The sequence below is a fragment of the Bos taurus genome, chromosome 13 (assembly GCF_002263795.3).
Source record: "Bos taurus isolate L1 Dominette 01449 registration number 42190680 breed Hereford chromosome 13, ARS-UCD2.0, whole genome shotgun sequence".
Lineage (NCBI taxonomy): Eukaryota > Metazoa > Chordata > Mammalia > Artiodactyla > Bovidae > Bos > Bos taurus.
Window position 1 is genome coordinate 36,127,242 of NC_037340.1, and position 22,168 is coordinate 36,149,409.

At 41.4% G+C, this 22,168-nt stretch overlaps 1 protein-coding gene across 8 annotated transcripts in view; it reads right to left on the reverse strand.

Moving 5' to 3' along the window:
- Positions 1-17,786, reverse strand: part of WAC (WW domain containing adaptor with coiled-coil) — a 79,621-nt gene extending 61,835 nt beyond the window's left edge. For 3 of the 8 annotated variants that reach the window (XM_059892924.1, XM_059892923.1, XM_059892922.1), the window contains exons 1-3: positions 16,944-17,407; positions 16,536-16,573; positions 14,820-15,032 (exon numbers count right to left, since the gene is read on the reverse strand). In XM_059892924.1, coding sequence (XP_059748907.1) covers positions 14,820-15,032; positions 16,536-16,573; positions 16,944-16,984 — 292 coding nt within the window. In that variant the 5' untranslated portion in view covers positions 16,985-17,407. Of the gene's footprint in view, positions 1-14,819; positions 15,033-16,535; positions 16,574-16,943; positions 17,408-17,507 lie in introns of those variants that run through there. The other 5 variants (XM_025001015.2, XM_002692128.7, XM_015474039.3 and 2 more) reach the window with 4 other exon arrangements.
- Positions 17,787-22,168: the final 4,382 nt, after the last annotated feature.

Genomic DNA, 22,168 nt, shown 5'->3' on the forward strand with positions numbered 1-22,168 from the left:
AAGTGAATAGGCTAATTCTTTAATCATCAAAGAATTTGCCTATTAAAAACTAGCAATTCAATGAAAATACTGGGGAAAAGGGTAGAAGTAGAATTGGCCAATATTGTTTGGTCAGTATTGTTTCAGATCAAAACCAAATGGGATTTAAGAGAAATGAAGATCAATCTGTTACTATGGCTCTTGATTTTCAGTAAGATGAGAATTCAACCCCTGAAGACTTCAACTGATTTTCAATCCATTGCTGGATTGAAATAGTCTACATTCTTTAAATGAGTTTTAAAAGTCATTATTCTCTCAAAATTTTACTGTCAAGAGCTAAAGTATGCCATATTATAGCTGTATTCTTTTTTTTGCTGATACAAAACGATCTTCAGTTAACATTTTAGTCACTTTAAGGAATAAAATCACAACACAATGAATCACTAATTAAAAATAATTAGGGCAGTAATTCTCAAGGGTGAAAAATAGAGCACCACATGTGAGAATTTCTAGGAAAATTCTTAATTTCAATAAGCCTCAAAAACATTATTTAATATTCAAATACTGTAAAATTTGGAAAAAAGACCACCAACCAAAAAAGGGGGAAGTAAAGCCCTCAAAAACAAAACCAAATTATTATTCTGCCTAATATATCACAGAAAGCTAAACTGTAAGAGATCTTCTTAAATAATGGGGCATGAATTTAAAAGGATTTGAGAAACAATAATTTGTAAGAGGAACAGTAAAAAAAAATAAAGTCTATAAAAATGTAAATGTCATTATTCAAATTAAATATATTAAAGAGAATAAGGCAACTGATACCAGTCTAACTATCAAGGTAACTTAAAGAACAGATAATAACGTGTTGGAATTAACATACCAATTACTGTACACAATTTTTTTGAAGTTTAGCTTCCTGAAAACATGAATGAATTATTTGTTTCCTTCATAAACAGTACAAAAGCACTTCAATCCAATCACTTTAAGAATTTTGGAACAGTAAATTCTTATTATTTTACTCTTAAATGCACCTGAAAACAAACTGTAGTTTACCATCATTCACCTGTTTCTCACATGTACTATATGTGTCAAATGGCATGTAAGTGTAACATTACTGAGCACCTACATTCATATGCCAGGCCCTGATACAATAAAATTAAACACAGTCTCTGCCTTCTAGGAGCTTAAGAGTAGGCAAACCATGTATGTAAACAATTACAATTCACTGGACAGGAACTTTAAGAGAAATAGGTTCAGGGAAGGCTCATATAATAAAGAACTGGGATCCTGAAGTATTAAGAGGTTTGCCAAGCGGAGTGACTAGAGGACAGTTTTGCTGTCAAAACCATAGACAAGGGGCACAACAGTATTTGATGTTCTAGGACTGGACACGATTGTACGAGAGAGGAGAGGGTGGCTGAGATAAGTTTGGACTCGGCCACGGTGACTCAGAGTATTTTTTTCCCAGAAGATTTTTAATTCAAGTTTTCTAGCTACCATTACAAGCAGAAAATTTATTCTGAGTTGCCAGCTTTCCAGCATGAACGTAAAAGCTTTTCTTTTCATTTCAGGGTCTTCTATGTATACTACATAGGAAGACTATCCAGGTAAGTAAGCGTATGAAGAATTAGGGAGGAAAACTCACAGATTTGGACAATCATGTTGTTAACACATAATATTATATTTATGTATATTATTATTATATTATTTCATAAAGTATGTATATTTCTAGTGCCAAGTCTTTACTCAGACAGCAATGCATAAGGAAAGAGACAACAGACACACCTGTAAAAATGAGTTAGGAAGAGAGTAATGCGGTCTAGAATTCCTCCTAGACACATGAGGAAAGGAAAGGAAAAGGAATCAAGGATAACTTCCCAAGTAGTACCCAGGTCAGGGAATACTCAAGAACAGACTTCAGGAATCCATGGAACATCACATGAAATATGCCTAATAAGCAAGAAACCCTGTGAGCCTGGAAATCCAAGGATAGGGTGCAGCAAAAACAGAACAATGCAAAAAACACTGACATGTCAGTGCAGGTAAATGAGACTCGGAGCTCAGAAAGAGCTGCTACCAGCTGCAACGAAAGGAAAGCCAAGAAAATTAAACATCAAGAAGCTATCAATAAGAAAGGCAAAATCACTTCAAAGGTCTTAAGAACATCTGGAAGGTTTTCAGTGGACTTGGCAGCCAAAAGATTATTAGCAATTGCAAAAGGAGAAATCACAATACTGCAGAGAGAAAATGCCGTAACAGCAATGGGCTAAATTTAAAAGCATTAAAACTTCTTGGGTGCATTAGCCACATTTCAAATACTCAATAGGCACATGTGGTTAGTGGCTGCCACACTGGACAGCTCAGATATTCAACACTTTCAACTACACATTTTTTTGGACAGTGACTAACTAACCTAAACTCTTTCAAACATGAACAGACAACTTCAAACAGCAAATGCCTGAGGAAATCGGTAACATACAAGAGAGGCAGCAAACCCCGACTGAAAACTTTCTGCGGTCATATATTTGACATGGAAAAAAACTAAAATATTATATAAAATCTCAAGAGTTTCTATTGAATCAAATTATAAGGCATTTAAAAATTAAAAATACATCATCCAAAAAATAAAACTTTTAACAGGTGAATAAAATGAACACAGCTTTCAGTATAACTATGGCACTAGATGGAGAAGGCAATGGCACCCCACTCCAGTACTCTTGCCTGGAAAATCCCACGGACGGAGGAGCCTGGTAGGCTGCAGTCCATGGGGTCGCTGGGAGTTGGACACAACTGAGCAACTTCACTTTCACTTTTCACTTTCATGCACTGGAGAAGGAAATGGCAACCCACTCCAGTGTTCTTGCCTGGAGAATCCCAGGGACGGGGGAGCCTCGTGGGCTGCAGTCTATGGGGTCGCACAGAGTCGGACACGACTGAATCGACTTAGCAGCAGCAGCAGCATGGCACTAGAAGAACCTGTCATGGGAGTCTTCTCCCCAGAGTATAATGTACTCTGTTCTCACTCAAAAAGTTATCCCAACACCTACTTTTTACCAATCAAGAGGTAAGAATGAAACCAAAACACATCTAACACCGATTCCAAAGGGAGATGAATCAGAAATAACTTTAAAGAATGGGGGAGGGTGGCAGGAAGAGGAGAAAGGATGCAAAGTCTCTTTCTAAGGACTATCCTCAGGCTAAAATAGCCCTTAGCAAAAGTATCCAAATAAGACTACACACAGGGAGAGACTGGTGAAGGTGAAATCCTAAGATTCTCAAGCTGGACAGGAGAGCAGGGGAAAGACACAGCATCCCAAAGGATAAGCCACTTATAAACAAGAACTAGGTTTGATGTGGAGTTCTCATTTGCAACTATGATCAGTTATCAATTTAGAAGTAGTGTCAAAAAAAATGTTTAAAGATTCAAGGAAAATGATTTTAATCTAGCAAAAAGATCATTCTCCATATATAGAAACAAAATGAAGACATGTTTGAGCATGCAAAGCCTCAGATTACCACCCATAAAAAAATAAGTGATGAATCTTTACGTGTACAGAAAGGTAGAACACATAGAGCAAAAAATGCTTTTAAAAAATAAGTACAATCAACTATCATGTATGGGAAAAATCACCTGTTAAAAACAGATCAAGTAAAAATTAAAAATACAAGGGTTTCTATTGCATAGTATTATATGATAGAATCTGTATAGTATAGCAATAGTAATCTACTGCATCCATTTTAGGACTTGATTTAAAGAGTTCTAAACTAGATCTAAAGAGAAAAATACATTATTTTCAAACATTTCAAAAACCTCTGCTAGAATTAAAGTATTCTGAGATAACAGGAAAAATCTTAATTTCAAAAGGCCAATAAAATTGGAATAGCAAAAAGTCAAAGAATTTTTAAAATACAGATTTATAAAATTCATTCAGAAACTTGAAAGCATACTTTTTAAACAGCTTTGGCTTTTAAAAAAAGGAAAATCAAAACTGAAATCACATTTAGGCTTGAGTTAAAATGAAATCATTCTATAACTCTGCATTAAAATCAATGCAATATGAATAAAGCAGCAAAGTTTAGAAAATTTACAGGTCAATCCATTTTACTTTACAGTGTATGACTCAGAAGTTTCCCTACTAGAGAAATTTGATAAGAGTTCACAAACAAGACTGTAATGGGTCACCCAATGACAAATACATGTTCAAACTGATCTATCTAGATTTGACACCAGAATGTTTTTCCTTCAAAATACAATCAAGTGCAATCCCTCTTAAATTCTACTTCTACCTCCTTAAGCCAAAACCTAATCACCTCAAATCTACAGCACAACAAGCAGTGCTAACCATACAAGGCTTTATATAACCAAAGGCTGGCAAATGTGCCCCAAATCAGTACACAAAAGGACAACCTCAAAGCCTAATTGTAAGGCTTCCCTGGTAGTCCAGTTGTTAAGTATCTGCCTTGCAATGCAGGGGACACCAGTTCCATTGCTAGTCTGGGAAGATCCCACGTGCCGTGGAGCAACAAAGCCCATGTGCTGCAGCTACTGAACTCACATGCAGCAACCACTGAAGCCCAGGTACCTTAGAGCCTGAGCCAAGTCACCAAGAAGTCACCGCAACAAGAAACCCAAGCACTCCAACTAGAGAGTAGCCCCTGCTTTCCACAACTAGAGAAAGCCTACATGCAGCAAAGATAGACCCAGCAGAGCCAAATATAAATTTTTTAAAAAAGCGTAACTGTACAGTGTGCCCATGAACAAGGACATAATGGGGAAAAGCCGTGAACAAGCATGTGATTCCTAAGATAACAAAGTCCAACTGAACAACTAGCAAATGAGGGCCCCTAGTAGTCCTCTTGCTTTAAAGAGGCCACTTAAGTCTTCCATACACTATGTAATGAAAATGAAAATCAACTTATATATAAATTAAGTAGTAATTATCAACGTCTGCACTAAAAATAATAGTTTAACATTTAAATACTAAAATGAGTGCTACATTTTAAAATCTGTTCTTCCCAAGAATCAAGAACACCCCAATTCTAAAGTCCATATTCAGTTCAGTCACTCAGTTGTGTCCGAGTCTTTGCGACTCCGTGAATCACAGCATGCCAGGCCTCCCTGTCCATCACCAACTCCCAGAGTTCATTCAGACTCACGTCCATCGAGTCAGTGATGCCATCCAGCCATCTCATCCTCTGTCGTCCCCTTCTCCTCCTGCCCCCAATCCCTCCCAGCATCAGAGTCTTTTCCAATGAGTCAACTCTTCGCATGAGGTGGCCAAAGTACTGGAGTTTCAGCTTTAGTGTCACTTACTAAACTGATTGTCGAGGAAATAATAAATAAAACTGGCCCAAATCAAAGAGGAGATTTTGAAGGACCAAGTAACTTGGTCTACTTTTGCAAAATAAGGAACATTGACATTTAAGCTATATTAAAAAGGAACTACCATAATTACACAAAAATACAAAGTTAAGGTTAGTCTTCAGCTTTAGAAAGAATAGCCTTGTGACTTAACCCTTAACAATAGTCCTTATAACTTAAACATCTCATGATAAACAAGACTTAATCTCTACATATACAGTATTAAATAAGAAGGCTTTAAAACCTGAACAGGGAGCTAACAATCAGCAGGGACAAATCATCACAGAAAAGGCTGTAGGACAGCAAAAAACACCACTTCTAACTGCCCATCTTACTGTGTCACAGATCCCATGTTTCCCTCAGGGCTTCAACAAAAGTTTGCATAATCAACCAGAGCACACTTTATAAAAAAGTTTGAAAAGTCAGAAAACTTTTTCTTCGTAAGTGTATTATTAAATGCAGAAATATTCACCATGATCTCATCTGACCAAACATTCCAAAATAATATCTTTTACTAGAGTTGCTTTTTGGCTACCAGAAAGGACCAGTTCTGAATATAATACAGTTTAGTCAAAACCCTTCAGAAGATGCCAACACAATGCCATGCTCTTTTGGGCATGCTGTCATGTAACTCAGAAGGAATGAGAGATTAAACCAAAAGACTAGCATTATCTAAATACATCAGCCATGCTCATGAAAATTAAATGATTTTAATTTTCATTACATAGTGTATGGAAGACTTAAGTGGCCTCTTTAAATTTTTAAAGTTTTGTTTTTGACCAACAGAGGTTTGAACTGCATGGGTCAACTTACACATAGATGTCTTTTCAATAAATGCATTGATAGTACTACACGACCAGAAGTTAGTTTAATCTGAAATGTGGAATCATGGGTAAGGATGATGGACTGTATAAAGTTAACACACAGAATTGCAGTGCGGAGTGGGGGAGGTCTGTTGCCATCCCAACTCAAAATCCTGTTCAGGGGTCAATCCTACTCCTAAAGGTCAATTTCAAGAAAACTGTTTGCTAACACCCAAAGTCAATCTGAGTATACCAACTTGGGTAAAGGCTTTACTTTCCAAAAGGACAAAAACTAAATCAAGTTTAGCACTGAACTGTCTCAGGAAAGCCTGATGGCATGGCAATGTGAGGGTTGGGGGGAGACATGATGTGCCAAAGACATTTCATCTGAAGAAATAGCAGTGGCTTCAGATACTACCCAAATAGATCCTACTGGTCTGTCGAGCTGCTAATACTAGTAAGACACTCTAGTGGCCATACCAGTTCTACTCTAGGGCATTAACTACCACATTAGATGCCACAAGATGCTAACTTCACTATTTAATGTGTAAGTGCATACAAATTATACTATTATCTGTGACTCAGACAGAAGGTGACAGAAGAGAATTCTTTGAAACTCAAGAAAGCAGACTATGATTTGGCAACCAACCACCCTACTTCTAGAGTCCTAATGATAAAATTCACATTCCTTAATATCTCATTTTCTCCGAGGATCCTCCTCTTGTGTGTACTCTCCCTACATATGCAGTTGGTAAATATGAAATTAAACCAGTGTTTGTTTTTAAAAATTCAGTTTTCTATGCTCCATCCTCCTCCATTGCTCTGATTCACGGTACTTCAGATGGACTCAGGAACTTTCAGCTTTAAAAGCTTCCTAGGTGATTTGAACAGACAGCCCAATTTGGGGTAATCATAATAAACATGTGTTTAGGTTTCCCCTTCCATCAATCCTAAAAATCTCTCAACTGCAGAGTTCTGGGTATGAGCAGGGAGCAAGTCAGCACAGCCCTGCAGGCCCCTTCATGCAGCTCTCACTGACCAGGTTCCTCAACTGGCAAGTGAAATATCTAGGATGCTCCTTTCTAAGGAAGAAGTAAGAATCCAAGAGTAGCTTGAGGCCTGGGGCTGCTGATCTGACTGACACCAACTCCTAATTAGTCAAGGAATAAGAATAAACCTAATAACTCACTATGTCAGTCTGAACACTCAGCTAAATGCTTTACAAGTGTTTTAAATACCATAATTTGCATTCAACCCCACAACAATGCTCAGGGAATGGACACAAAAACACACATTAAGTAACAGGCCTAAAGTCACCACCCCACTACAAGTATCAGCGCCTGGCCTTAAACAACTAACTGAAAAATGGCTTCACCCACTGGTTAAGGATGAAAGGTAAATATGCACATTCTCTGAGCACTAACTGAAAGTTTACCTCCTCAGGCCTCTCAGACTGATACTGTCAACATACCTAGTATTGAATCCACTGAGAAAATATACTAAAGACAAGTCAAATAAAACCATAAAATCTAACCATTTTTAATAGAAACTCTACAAAGGCTACATATAGAATTCTTCTGGTATTTTATGGCACAAGAAGGAGTCCTATAAAAACTGACAGGATTTGAGGCAATGTCATTTTCCCTCCTCTGCATTTCCTGGTTTTACTATAATAAATTTGTAAGAACAAAGAACAATTTTAGTACAAGCAGCACTAAACAGTCCAAGGGCCCATTAACTCCAACCTTGCCTTGCATAAACGTCCTATTTCAGAACTCAAGCGGATAAAAAATTTTAGAAAAACAGGAATATGTGTAAAGCTAGATATGTCAACAGAGTGACCATATTCTCTAGAACTCTGCTGTCCAATTCAGTAGTCACTAACCACATGTGGCAAGTAGGCACAGGAAATGAAGCTGGTCCCAATTTTATTATGCTATAAGCACAAAACAACAGATTTCAAAGACTTTGCAAAAAATTGGAATCTTTAGTTTTAAAAAAATCAAGTATGTGCTGAAACGAATATTTTATATACATTATATAAAATATGCTAAACTCACTTCACTTTTACTTCAACATGGCTATCAGAAATCTGCACAGGTGACTTGCCTTCGTGGCTCACAGTTTCTCTCCACTGGGCAGTGTGCTCTAGCACCCTGTTACTCATGCGCAACCAGCAACATGGGCAACATCTGGGATCTTCTTAAAAAGGCAGAGCCTTGGGCCCCACCCTAGACTGACGAACTAAAACATGCATTTCAGCAAGATCCCCAGATGTTTCGTATACACATACAAGTTTGAGAAACACTGTTCCAGAAAACCGCAATTTCATTTCCTTAAATCATAATGACAAACCCAGTATTCTTTCATCTACCCATTTACTAAAACGCTCCAGTGTGGAGCACTGTTCTAGGCCGCTGGGATATTAGGGGATAAAAACATTAAGAAACTCACTCCCTATTCTGGTGGAGTGTGTTCCAGAGGACAAGCAACTGTCAGTTCGGCTATAACACTGCTTTTTTTTTTTAATCTAGTTTGAGTCTTATTGATTTATCAGGAAACTATCTGAGCATAACACAAATTTCCCACTTACCTACAAACAATTTCATCTGCTGAGAAACACCAGCTGCACCCAGCTGACCAAGCTACATACACATTCACAGGACAGACACACATCTCAAATACCTGCCAGTTACCCCAGTTCTTCCAGTTAGGAGTCATATCCACCCACAGTTGGTTACAATTTTCAGAGGGTTACTTCAGATAACCTTCCTTCCATCATTTCACAATAACTCATAAACTGCAACCTTTCCACAAGCTAATTTCAGGTCATTAGCAAACTAAAATGCTATTATTAACTATACTGTTAGTTAACTCTTTAACCATTTAACAAAGTTATATCAAAATATTTGTAAAGTTCCTCTTTTAATGTGTCATTGACAATGTTTTTGAATACTGTGTCCCTATCACATTTTCCCTATAAATCCCAGGGTGCAACTTTGCACGGTATGGTAACTTTCAGTAACATGTGCTATAACAGAATGACTAGAAATAAGTAACATCAGGTCACTTTAAGTACAAGGAAGGAACAAAGCAGCAGACAGGACAGAGGATGACAGGGAGCTGTTTGAGTCATCAGAAGGGTAAGTGGGCCTCTAGGGGAGGGGGTGCTGAAGCTGACACCCTACTGGAATGAGACGGCATCAGGAGGACATTCAGAAAGATGAGCATCCCAGAAACAAGGAGCTGAACTCTTGAGACCAGAACAAATTTCCTGAGGGCCAATGCGGACAGAGCATCACAAACACCCAGACACCAGATTTTACAAAGAGCCTATTACAGGCATTGGTAAGTAAGAGGGTCAAGGGAGGGTCTTGAGCTTGAGTGATGTAAGCTGACTGGCATTTTATCTGGACCACTCTGGCTATGTGTTGTGAATAACAGTATGAAGCAAAAAGGATGCGGGACACCACTTAAGAGGCTCTTGAACAGCCCAAGTAAGAGGAGAGAATAACAATTTTAAGTATATACCACAGTTCAACTTAGGATCTCTTGGCCTTACAATGATGTGGAAGCAACAGGCATGCAGAATGGAAAGCACACTTCTAATTGTGAATTCTGCTCTCTTCCCAGGCTAGTGATATACCAAGGATGGGGTGGCAGCAGCAGGGAGACGGACTTCCCAGTCAGCCACGTAATTAGAAGGGCAAACAACTCCTACACTTACAGCCAATTCTGCTTTTCACTCTCAGTACAGTAGAAAGTTACATGAGATATTCAATCCTTTATTATAAAGCAGGCTCCGTGTTAGGTAATTTTGTCCAACTGCAGGTTCATGTAAGTGTTCTCAGAACATTTAAGGTCGGTTAGGCGTATTAAATGCATTCCCAACTTACGGAATTTTCAACTTTTGATGGGTTTATTGAGATGTAACCAAATGGTTATAGTTGGAGTACAACTGTAAGGTAGAGATAAGGTTCTACATATAGCAAAAACACTTGCTTTCTACTTTCAATAGCTAACAGTAGGCTACATAATTGGATTATATGTTCATCGTAAAACAGGAATAATCCTGATCAGCCTAATTCAAAGGGTTGTGGGACCGGATATAAAAGGGCTTTCAAAATTACCAGGCATCAAATAAATCATAAAAAGGAGACTCTTCGTAGGATGTATTTTCAAGCCCCAAAAAACTGGTTTTGAAATGACTGACAATCAACAACTCCAATACTTAGTATAAGGTCCCAGAAGCAGAGTCCAGGTACATATGTGGGGTATGAAGATACCCCAGCTCACTGCTAGCTCCACTCTTTTCAGCACCGTAACAAAATGATTCACAACTTAACCCAAACCATCCTGCACAAAAGAATAAGACAAAAAGAGGCTTAACAGAAAGATCATCTAGAATATATATTTTCTGTGAATTATGAACCCCAAATCCTAAGCATGTTCACCAAGAACTTTAAATACATCTTGCATAACTGAATCAGTTCAATTAATAATGCCTTAGGCAATCCACTCCAGTCTTCTTGCCTGGAAAATCCCAAGGACGGAGGAGCCTGGCAAGCTACAGTCCATGGGGTGGCAAAGAGGTGGACACAACTGAGCAACTTCACCTTCTTTCTTAAAATTTAAGATCTTAAAGTAAACCATACCAAAATAGTTTTGACTGTGAACTGAAATCCATTATATCATAATAACCACCTCTTTAAGAATACCAAGAATGGGTTGCCATGCCCTCCTCCAGGGGATCTTCCCAACCCAGGGATAGAACGAAGTCTCTCATGTCTCCTGCATTGGCAGGCAGGGTCTTCACCACTTGTGCCATCTGGGAAGCCCGTTTCTAGACGAATCTTACTATTGGCTCCTTTCACACAAGTCAATATTCCCTCATCCATAAACTATAAAACAGGGATACTATTTGTTCTACCTACCTTCCAGGGTCAATGCAAGGATCAAATGAGACTGTTCATTTTTATAGCACTTTCTAACGTAACAAATGCAAAACACATTTCATTTTATTCCAGTGTAAGGTTATTCAAAGAACCACAAAAGTCATACTATGCAATCATCAGTCTATTTAATGTGAGAATACTAAAATATTACTAAATTATATTTTAAAAACTATAAAAACAAGTTATCCCCAAATACTTCCTACTGAATAACAATTCCTTCGAATGTTACAGTAATTGTCGTTTGAAAATTGGATTAAATTTCCCAATTTCTCCAAATATGGGTAAATGACCCCCCAAAAGGGGGGGGGGGTACTTCCATTATGCAGGGAAAAACTTTAAAAAAAATTTAGCAATGTAAACACTAAGGCAATTTTTCCTTTGTACTCAAAAATATTTGAATACTAACTTTAAAAGCTATAGAAAATCACTTAATTCCCACAATTCAGGCAACGAATAGAGAGTAATTTTTTTCGATTTCAATTAACCAACTGAGCTAAGCTATCTCCCCCCAAAAGATGTTTCTAACAGTTAATTCTTAGAGGGAAGATAAGAAAAATGGGACAACCCCCAAGAGGCTGAACTTTTGTGGAACAGCTTTACATAATTCCTATAAAGCTACCCTTCATTCTTAAACTCACTGGTACTAGCATCATCCTGAAAGTTACTTGGTAAAATTATCGGTAGAACTAATCAAGAAAAACATACTTTCATGAAATAGAAAGAGCTTAAAAATTCCATTAAGTACAAATTCAACCTAAGCTATAAAAAAAAAAAAAAAAATCAAATGACTGTACCTTAGATTCTTGCTTTTGGTTATTTTTAAACAAAAGATTATATTTTGCAAGTTGATCACAGTATATGTAAAAATAACTTTCCACCAAGTAATTAACTTTTAGGTAATATTATGTCACAAAATTTCCCTTAGTTACAATAAATAATCTAAACTCCCTTTCATAAATCCTATTGGATAAAAGTCTCTAATTCCTTTAACTGTACAAACTTAGCTGGAATAAATCCTTTTACACTGCAGACTTCAATCTTCTGCAGGGAGTAACAATCCTCAATCCCTACTTTCTGATTTCTTACAGTATTAGTATGTCTTAAAGTCTTTTTATATATTACTCTAAATTGGCACTTTAAGGAAATCTAAGGTGACATGAAGAACTAAAAAAAAAAACTGTGATGTGGACAGATGCCAGTAAAGCCCGGCAGGGCAGTGTAGGGTAAGGTAGAGGGTATATAGACGCTTGAGTTACGCATTTATTAAAATCATTAGATTTTTTAAAATCCTAAAATAAAAATCAATTTTATATTAGTTCAATAATATAGTAACCTGTTCTTATATTGTTACTCACACATGCTGAGTACACAGAGAATCCAGCTCACTTGCATTTGACTTTGAATAATGGTTTTGATCTTTATGTGAAAAATTTATCTACATATACAATTGAGTTTATAAAGATAAAAATATCAGGGAATACAAACACCTACAATGAAATTACACATATTCACTTTAAAATGTTAGTTTCAAACTCTCATTGTTAAGAAAAAAACAGCTAGAGTCAAAGTATAATGACTTAAATATCTTAAGAATTAACTGAGGAAGAACCACCACTTCACATCTTTAGAACACAGAATTAACATCAAAGATGCTCTCTGCACTCGAGAATACAGATCTCATTTTATAGTATTTGCTATTATTCCTCCGTGGTGTAAAGTAATATGGCAGCCAAGTGTATGAGAGATAATATAGACCAGAGATGAAGTTAGTATTAGTTAAAAGGCTCCAGAGGAAGACAAGCAAATAGCTAAAAAGCAAATCAGAAAAGGGGCTTACCTTAGCAAATGACTAGATCAGAAAGATAAGTTTCTTACAAATGGAACTAAAGAAACATCAGCAAGCAGATGCAAATAAAAAGGAAACTAAAAGCAAACAAGAGGAAGGAAAATGAAAATCAAAATGAAGGGGCGGGGGGTGGGGGGGGGGGGGGGGAAGAGTACAGGAAAAAAAAGCAATAAGCTAAAAACAAGTAGCTCTCCAGAGTCAGAGCTTTTAGCAACAGCTTCAAGGACAGGACCACATCTCAGCATTACTCCCAGGCACACCACACAACTGCTGACACACAGTGGACGCCCAATGTTTGCTCAATATTTAAGCATTAAGCAACAGAATGTTCTTGCGAGTATTTCACCTGTAAAAGAACTTAATCAGACACAGTTCACTGTAAATGCATGAAAGCATTTACAGAAGTTTCCTAGAGCACCTAAAATAACCCTTTTCTGGATTTGGGGGTAGATGACAGATTAACCAGATCATAATCACTAAAAGAGAACCTGGGATACTTATTATCTTTAAGGAGATGAGGTGCCACATCCTATTTAGTCACAATCACCAAAATTTTAAAAAGACAAAGCACAATATAGTACAAACAGTACTGCCTTCTAAGACCTAACATTTGAAATGAAATTCACTATAATAGTGACTAGTAATAGAATCTCAGGCTAAACATAACACTACACAAAACTTACCCCGAAGATTAATATTAATTTTGCCCCCCAAATTCTAACACTTATTAACCAAATCCACCAGCTGTTATTTCCAAATATGTTTATATGTGTAAGTAGCATACAGCTATGCTATATTTAACAGAGAACTATATACCCCTCCCATTCAATAACCATCCAAATATTCCAAATCCATGCAATCTTTTTTTTTTCCATGCAATCTCTGACCACTATTAACTTCCTCAACCCAGCAATTATATACAGAGGAGGTCAATGTTTTCCAATATCTCACTGAATATAGCTGATTTCTATCCCAGGAGGCAAAAAGAGAACTAGAAGAAGCAGGATTTGAAGATAGTTGAAAATCAGAGACAGAAAGCCATGAGGGACTCTGAGTTTCCTTATAAGCTTATAAAAGCACAATCAAAATGGTGTATTTATTTCAAACACATTATCTATTATGCAATTTAAGATCTTATGAATAATAGAGATGATTGACTTAGCGAAATCGGTTTGTCCCTCAATGAATGCCATATGTAGACAGGAAATCTGATTATTTTGGTAAATTTTGGATACATTAAATCTGAAAATTTATTTTCAGCCTCCTACCACAAAAAACTTGAAGCAAAGTAATAGCTGAAGGGTAAAACCACTGAAATGAACTTTTAAAAAGGTGAGAATCTGAGTAGATATAAAAGTTACATTAATAAGACTGGAAAATATGAAAAATAGTATTTTTCTTAAAAAATCTAACAAAAATTTCCTATATCACAAATGACTTTCTTAACCCACGAACTGTCTCAAAAAACCTTCTAAATTTTTAAATTCATACTTTACCACAAGAACACACATCTGAACTCCTTAAAAAATAAATTCAAGTAGAAACAAGGATCTCAAAATTAACCAAGCCAAACTGCAATCTTGGAAAGTTGAAAAGCTGAAAGTTCCTTTCTTGGAGAAATGTCCTGCATGTCATTCACCATTAATAAAGCACTGGTAGGCTACATTCATAAATGCATCCTCTAATTATCACCCACTGGGGTCGAGCTATGGATGCTGGGGTCAGCATCTTATTTCTACATAATTTGTTTAGGAATCAAAATATTCTGATGACATAACCATTTAGTAACATTTGCAAGCTGGAAATATGACAAACTTTTTGTCTTACATAGAATTATTAATAAATGTAAGTTTCAATAAAAAAAAGCTACTCACCACCATCCCTCTCTCTAACTCTGTGAATATGCACATTTTTGGCCTTACTGTGACCTGTGCTGTCACTGTATTTGTTTTCAGGACTATCAGATCTCCGCAACATTTTGTTTGGTGGTGAAGGATCTGCGGCGTCTCGCATTTTTTCATGTCTGTGATCACCACTACTGGGGTGACTCTTCGATGAATACTTAAGTGCCTGTAAAACATCACCCCCCCAAAATAAAAAAGAAATCAAACTTTTAATTTCGTAAGTTAGTTCTATCATAAAATTTGCTATATTAACTACATTCAGTTTTATGCATTGGTAAAACTGAAATTTTCTTTTTTAATTCTGCCTTTAAGTTATTCACACAAGACTTAAACATGAGTTATTGTAAGGCTCCTCACACATATCAAAATATGTTTTTTAAAAAAAACCTTCCATTAATCATCTTGTAAACACAAGAAATCAACCCTTTGGCAAATTAACTCAAGCTTTTCTGGGAGTTAAAAAGTTTAATCTAAAGTATTCACTGAGTACTACTGTAATGTTTTTGCTCTGCAACTATGCTTAACACAAACAAATAAGCATAAACACGTTTCTTCAATCTGACCTAAAAAAAGCATCAGAATTCAGAGAATTCTCATCAGAATTTCTCCAATTCTTGGATTCAAGTAAGTAAGGCATTTCAGATCTAGTTTACTCTTGCAGGCATGGGAAACAATTTTAAGGTATAGAAATGTAGGCTCTTATTTCTGACCTATCCTAATGGAACTTAATGGAACTCCCTCAAAAAACATTTAATATATTTAAGACAACCATTATATAGCTGTCTTTTTAAATGCATAGTTAACCATGTTTTAGAGTGATTCAACAGTTTAATCGCTGACCTATCCAAATGTAATGCACAGTGTTTTACCCGTCAAGGAACCTAGATTTTTAACTAGAACTTTAACTCATGCTATCCAGAAACACAACCGTTAGCTTGGAAACCCGCTCTCCTATCCTTTAAGTGGTCAGATGCAAGAAGTATTTACTTCTAGGGTCACCGCAGAGATACAAATTAATGAAATTCCCTCCCACGGAAAACAGGGGCCAACTCTTTCAAAAAAATTTTTACAATGTTACACGAAGCTGTCACAAAAAGAAAACTATGTACCTAGAACTCCTTTCATGACAATGAATTACCCAAGTACTCAAAGATCTCAATTTCTACAGAAAGAAAAGCGCCATCTTTCACTAAAGACAATTATGTGCACTGAAAACAAACTGGGAAGGGGTAATGGTTTACAACACACTTAAAGAGTTGCAAACCCATTAGTGACTTCTTCCTGCCCTTCCGTCTAATTCTGATACCTCTGCGCTAACTTTTAGTTCCCCCAAAACAACAAATGAAGGTGATTCCAGAGTTACTGAACACCTCGTCCTACCGAGTCCCGCACACCCGAATAACCGAGTCAGGTCCTTCCTGGATGAGAATCAATTTTTATTCCCTTCCCCCCCACCCCCCCGCAAAAAGAACTTGAACTTCCTCCCGTCACCTGTCAAACTAAGCCCCCACCCCTCGCCGGCGAGCGCCCCGGGAAGCGAGAGCAGGGTTTCCGGCCCCGCCAAGCGGGTTTCGCGTCTGTGGCCCCGAAGGGCCTGCAGCGACCTGTGAAGCCTGCGCTCGAGTAGCGGCTCCTCCCTCCCCCGCCGGCCCCGCCAGCCCCGAAGCCCGCGCCCGCCCCGTGGTACCTGGTAAGGCTGCGCGTCCCCCCGCCGGTCGTGACAGCTGGAAAACAGAAGAAAAGGCCACCTGAGGCAGGAGAACGGGCCCCCCGCGCAGAGCCCGCAGAAAGCCCCCCGCCCCGAATCCCAGCGGCGGTCCGGCCCCCGGCAGCCCGCCCTCCCGCCGCGCGCACACGCTCTCGCTCACACCTCTCACACGCACTCACACGGGCTCCCGCCGGCGAGGGGCCGCCGCCGCCCGCGGCCGTCCACCCCCGACTCCCCCCCCGCCCGCCGCCGCCCGCGCGGCCGCTCCCCCTCCCGGTCGCTCCGGATCAGGGTTAACAACAAAAATGGCGGCGCGGCCGGCCCAGATGAGAAGGAGCGCCCCCCCGCCGCCCGCCCCGCCGCCTCGAAACGAAAAGACGATTTACCCATCACTGAGCCTCTGCTGTTTCCTCGCATACATTACCATCAATGCCCGGCCTGTGAGCGTGTGTCGGGGAGGGGGGAGCGGCCGCGGGAGACGGCGGCGGCGGGCGGGCGCGCAGGCGGCGGGCGGCGCAGGCCCGGCGCGCCCTCGGCGACGCTCAGCACCTCCCCGTCACTGGCGCCGGCGCTCCCGGGCCATCTCCTCCGTCCGCACCACGCTCACGCTCAGCTCAGGCCGGGCAGCGGCGAACCGGGGGGTGGGGGGGAGGGGGCAACACGACGCGTCCTGCTCGCCCCGCGGACAGCGCGACTGCCTCCTCCGCCTTCTCCTCCTCCCGCTCCGCCGCCTCCTCCCCACCTCCCCCCGCCGCCGCCGCCGCCGCCGCCGCTGGGTCCTTCGCCGCCTCCTCCTCCTGCCGCCGCCGCCGCCGCTGGTGCCGCCGCTGCCGCTCCACCAACTACATCCGGGCAACTCGGCCGCTGCGGCCTTCGGAAATCCTCGGCAGTTTCCGCCGCGCCCCTCCTCTCCCACCCTCGCGCGCGCCGGAACGCCGCCTTCGGCAAACCTCGGCTCGTCCCGGCCCTCCTCTTCCTCCGCGGCCTGGTTCGCCTCCTCGCGACCCGTCCGCTTTTTCCGGTCGCCGCTACCGGTCCGCACGCGCCCTTTCGGCCGCCGCCGTTCCGGTTTAGGGGTAGTCGGGCTCGGGGAGCCGCCCGAGGCTGGTCCCGGGGGCCCCGGGGCGCGCGGGGCGGGCAGCGTCTATGGGAGGAGGCCGGTGGGGCGTGCAAGGAGCCATCGCGGACTAAATAAGGGCGGCTGCGCTGCTGCGCGTGCGCCCGGCGGCGCGGGGGGCGGGGGGCGCGCGAAGGAGCGCGCCGGCCGCCGCCCCCGCCTTCGCCCCCGCCCCTGCCCCTGCTGGCTCCGGCCGGGAAGCCCGTGGTTGGGCGGCGGGCGGACGGTGGTGGGCCCAGGTGCTCGCTCCGTGCGCGGCGGCGCGAGCTCCCGCGAGGCCCTCTCCTAGGAAACCGGGGCCTCGCTCCCGCCTCAGACCGGCGGGCAGACCCGGAGCTAGGCCTTCGGCCTCACAGAAGTAAGTCACCCCCGGAAGCGCGGGGAAAGGGCCGGTGGTGTTCAGGGTCACCGTGCTTTGTGCCCGAAGCCCGTGCGCCTTCGAAGACCAAGGTGAGGACCCGCGGAGGAAGGGCGAGCGCCGCTGCTTTGAAACACCCGATGAACCTGCTGATGTAGGGGGACACTCATATTTTCCACCCCCCAGCCGCGACCTCCCCACCGTCTCCTTTATTTCTCGTTTTTCTCTCTTTTAGCTCGTCCGCGCTCAGATCCAGTCATCTGGAGTTTTTCGCAGGTGAACTAAGGCCTGGTGGTGGTGGTGGTGGTGGTGGTTTAGTCGCAGAGTCGTGGCCGACTCTTTGCGACCCCTTGGACTGTAGCCCACCAGCCTCCTCTCTCTGTCCATGGGATTTTCCAGGCAAGAATACAGAAGTGAATTGCCATTTTCTTCTCTTGGGGATCTTCCCAACCCAGGGATTGAACTTGAGTCTCCTGCATTGCAGGCGGATTCTTGACCAACTGAGTCACCAGAGAAGCTCCAATAAGACCTGGGAAGTGCTAATGAGTTGCTGCAAATTGAATTTTATAGACTGCTACAGGCACAGTGGCATATTTAGGGGGGAAAAAATCCAAGTATACTCCCCAATTAAGCTTTACGTGTGTGTGTGTGTTGGTGATGGTTTAGTCCTTAAGTCATGTCCGGCTCTTTGTGACCTCATGGACTGTAGCCCAGCAGGCGCCTCTGTCCATGGGGTTTCCCAGGTACACGAAAACTGGAGTGGGTTGTCATTTCCTTCTCCAGGGGATCTTCCTAACCGAGGGTTGGAGCTCAGGTCTCTTGCTTCGCAGGTGGATTCTTTACCAACTGAGCCACCAGGGAAGCACAAATAAAGGCCTCGGGGCAAGGCGGGCGGGCCGCTAAATGATTTGCTGCAAATTGAATTTTATAGACTGCTACAGACTCAGTGGCAACATGGGCATATTTGGAGGAGGAAAATCCAAGTATACCCTCCCAGTTAAGGAGTGTGTGTGTGTGTGTTTTGGTCGCTCAGTGGTGTCAGACTCTGCCACTACACAGTGACTAATAGGCATATTGGAAGAGTGAAAAAATCCAAGCTTACCTCCCAGTTAAAGGTGGGGGAGGGGCGGTGTCTATGTGTGTATTGGTCGCTCAGTTGTGTCAGACTCTTTGCCACCCCATGGACTGTAGCCTGCTAGGTTCTTTTGTCCATGGGATTCTCCAGGCAAGAATACTGGAGTGGCTTGCCATGCCCTTCTCCAGGGGATCTTTCTGACCCAGGGATGGAAGCATAAGTTTGTTTTGTCTCCTGCATTGGCAGGCAGGTTCTTTACCACTATCACCACCATGAGAAGCCCAGCCTTTACTGAGGGTGATGGTATTCAGGTGGTTTTATTTCTTGTAAGACAGCATTAACTACAAAGGATAGTAATAAACGTAAACTAATACCCATTTACATGGAAGAAAAAGGCAAGGTAGGAAATCAGAAGAAACAAGATCCCTTCAAAAAACTGATTTAAATGGTATCTAACTGGTTACATTATTGCTGACCTAATCAAGAGATGGGACGATGTTGGGGGAAAGGGCCAGAAATCGCAACTGATGGAAAACAATTTTTTTTAAATCAGGTAGCCTTATTTGTCAAAAGGTCAGATTATTGCTGTTTGGGAGGACCAGTAGAGGCCTACTTAGTGCCTTCAGATGCTGTCAGTAACTAAGAAGAAAACTGCCAGTGACTGAAATGGAAGAAAAAAGAAAAATGGAGTCTTTTAAGTGCAATTTCTAACACTTTTGTAACAAGACATCACATTGGAACAGCACAGAAAATAGTACAGAAGTATCATGCACAAACATCTTGAAAACTGGCAGCAAAATTTATTACTAATGTCTTGTTTAATGATTAGATGTTTGCTGAACCTGTTAATCGCCCTTTGATCAAAACAGCAAACTGGGCTGAGCTACAGAGAGAAACAGCTTTAGCAGTGTACAGTCCATACTGGTTATTCACAGATACTGCATTGGCAAGTTCACTTTCTCACTAAAATTTATTTGTAATCCCCAGATCAATATCCATAGTATTTCTGGACATTCATGGTAGAGAATGTGACTTGCCTGATAGGCACTGATGAGGGTAAAGGCAACACTCAGTCTTATTTCAGCTCTCATACTGTAAACGTGGTTTTCACGATACACACATAGTCATGTTTTTAGCATTTTTTTTGTTGCTTTTTACTGGTGATTTTCCTGTTTTAAGTGCCCCTCCACTCCCACCCCAAACACAGTGCTGAACTATTATCTAGTACCCCTAAGCACAAGACGGCTGTGATGTTTTTTGTGGAGAAAATGTGTACTACATCGGGTTGATTTAGGTATATCATTAGTACTCTTGCCCATGATGAGGTCAGTGCTGATGAATCAACAATATATTACAAAAGATGTCTAAACAGAGGCTTCCCTGGTGGCTCAGCAATAAAGAATCCACCTGCAGTGCAGGAGATGCAGGTTCGATCCCTGGGTCTCAAAGATCCCCTGGAGGAGGAAATGGCCATCCACTCCAGTATTCTTGCCTGGAAAGTTCCATGGATAGAGGAGCCTGGTGGGCTACAGTCTATGGGGAAGCAAAAGAGTCAGACATGGAAGTGACTAAACCACCACCACCACATGCCTAAACAGAAACACACATAAAGTTATCAGTTGAATCAGTTGACGAAAATGTGGTCAGAGTATCTCAGGACCCCATCCATGTGTTTATTTCCCCAGGAGCAGTTCAGTGTTCCCAGTGACTGCAGAACACAGCTGCCTCAGATGATGAGAATCGACTATTTACTAAAGTACATATCTAAACGTTAAACCCATTTTTTAAAAAATTTCACCTCTGTAAGAGAATCTAATTCCATCATCTGTTGTTATGACTCCTGTCTTCCTCTACTTTACCTACCTGACCCGTATACCCTGCTCAGTTCACTGTATGCTTGAGGAAAATGAGCTGCCAGTATTCCTCACCCTTTATGTTACTGAAAGCTCAGCCTCTGCACAGGTGCCATATCAAATCCTGGAGACAGAGTTTAGGGTGAAGAAGAAAATATCTTTATTACTTCACCAAGCAAAGGGAAACACACCAGGTTTCTGCCTAGAAAAACCCCAGAGGACTTGATGTTAGGGTTTTATAACAGTGGTTTAAAGCTGGGGTCTCTAACAAGATTAGGATGTGAGCCCACCAGGCTCCTCTGTCCATGGGACTTGCTAAGCAAGAATACTGGATAATCTTCCCAACCCAGGGATAGAACCCACGTCTCTTATATCTCCTTGTATTGGCAGGCGGGTTCTTTACCACCTGGGAAGCCCTTCATCTCAGGTGGACGGTCTCCTAATCTTGATGGTCCCTTTAATCTTGCCTCAGATTGTTTCTTGTATGCTTCTCCCTTAATCTGCCATTTGGAGCTTAGAGAAGGTCGTGGAGGCTGGAGTCTCCTACAAGAAATAGGGAACAGAAAGGCCTCTATGCCCAGGAGCCTGACTGGGCCCTGCTCAATTTCACCTCTCCCTAATTTCTCTTAGCTGTGTACCCTACCCAGCTGTTTAACATCTTCCAAACCTGACATTACATCCTGAGTCTTCGCTGCGTTGCTTCTTGTTTCTGTAAGAAAATGGAATCAGAAATGTATAACAGCTCCGGCCCACTCCCACTCTTGCATCTAGCAACGTTCCTCCATCTGAATACACTACTAGCCTCCATAACTGAATGGACAGTCCAAATTCCTATCCAAGACCAAAATGGCTACTTTTACATTGAGTTCCATTTTACTCTTGGAATTGTTCTCTTGTAAAAGTTTCCCCACTCGATCATTTTTGTCTACTTATAAACATTCTAATAACCGCCCTCTGGGGGAAAAAAATCTTGATCATGTCTCCCTCCAAATGCTACCCCATTGCTCTGATCCACTCCTATACAGGAAAACTTGAATGTCTGCTACTCATTCTTAAACCTGAAAGTCAGACTTGATCCCCAAACTCCACTTAAACTTATGCTCTGGATCCTCAGGAGCCTCCGTGTTCTCAAATCCACTTTTCATTTCTCAGTCTTCATCTTACTTCACCTGTGAGCAGCATTTGATAACTCATAGCTGATGACTTAT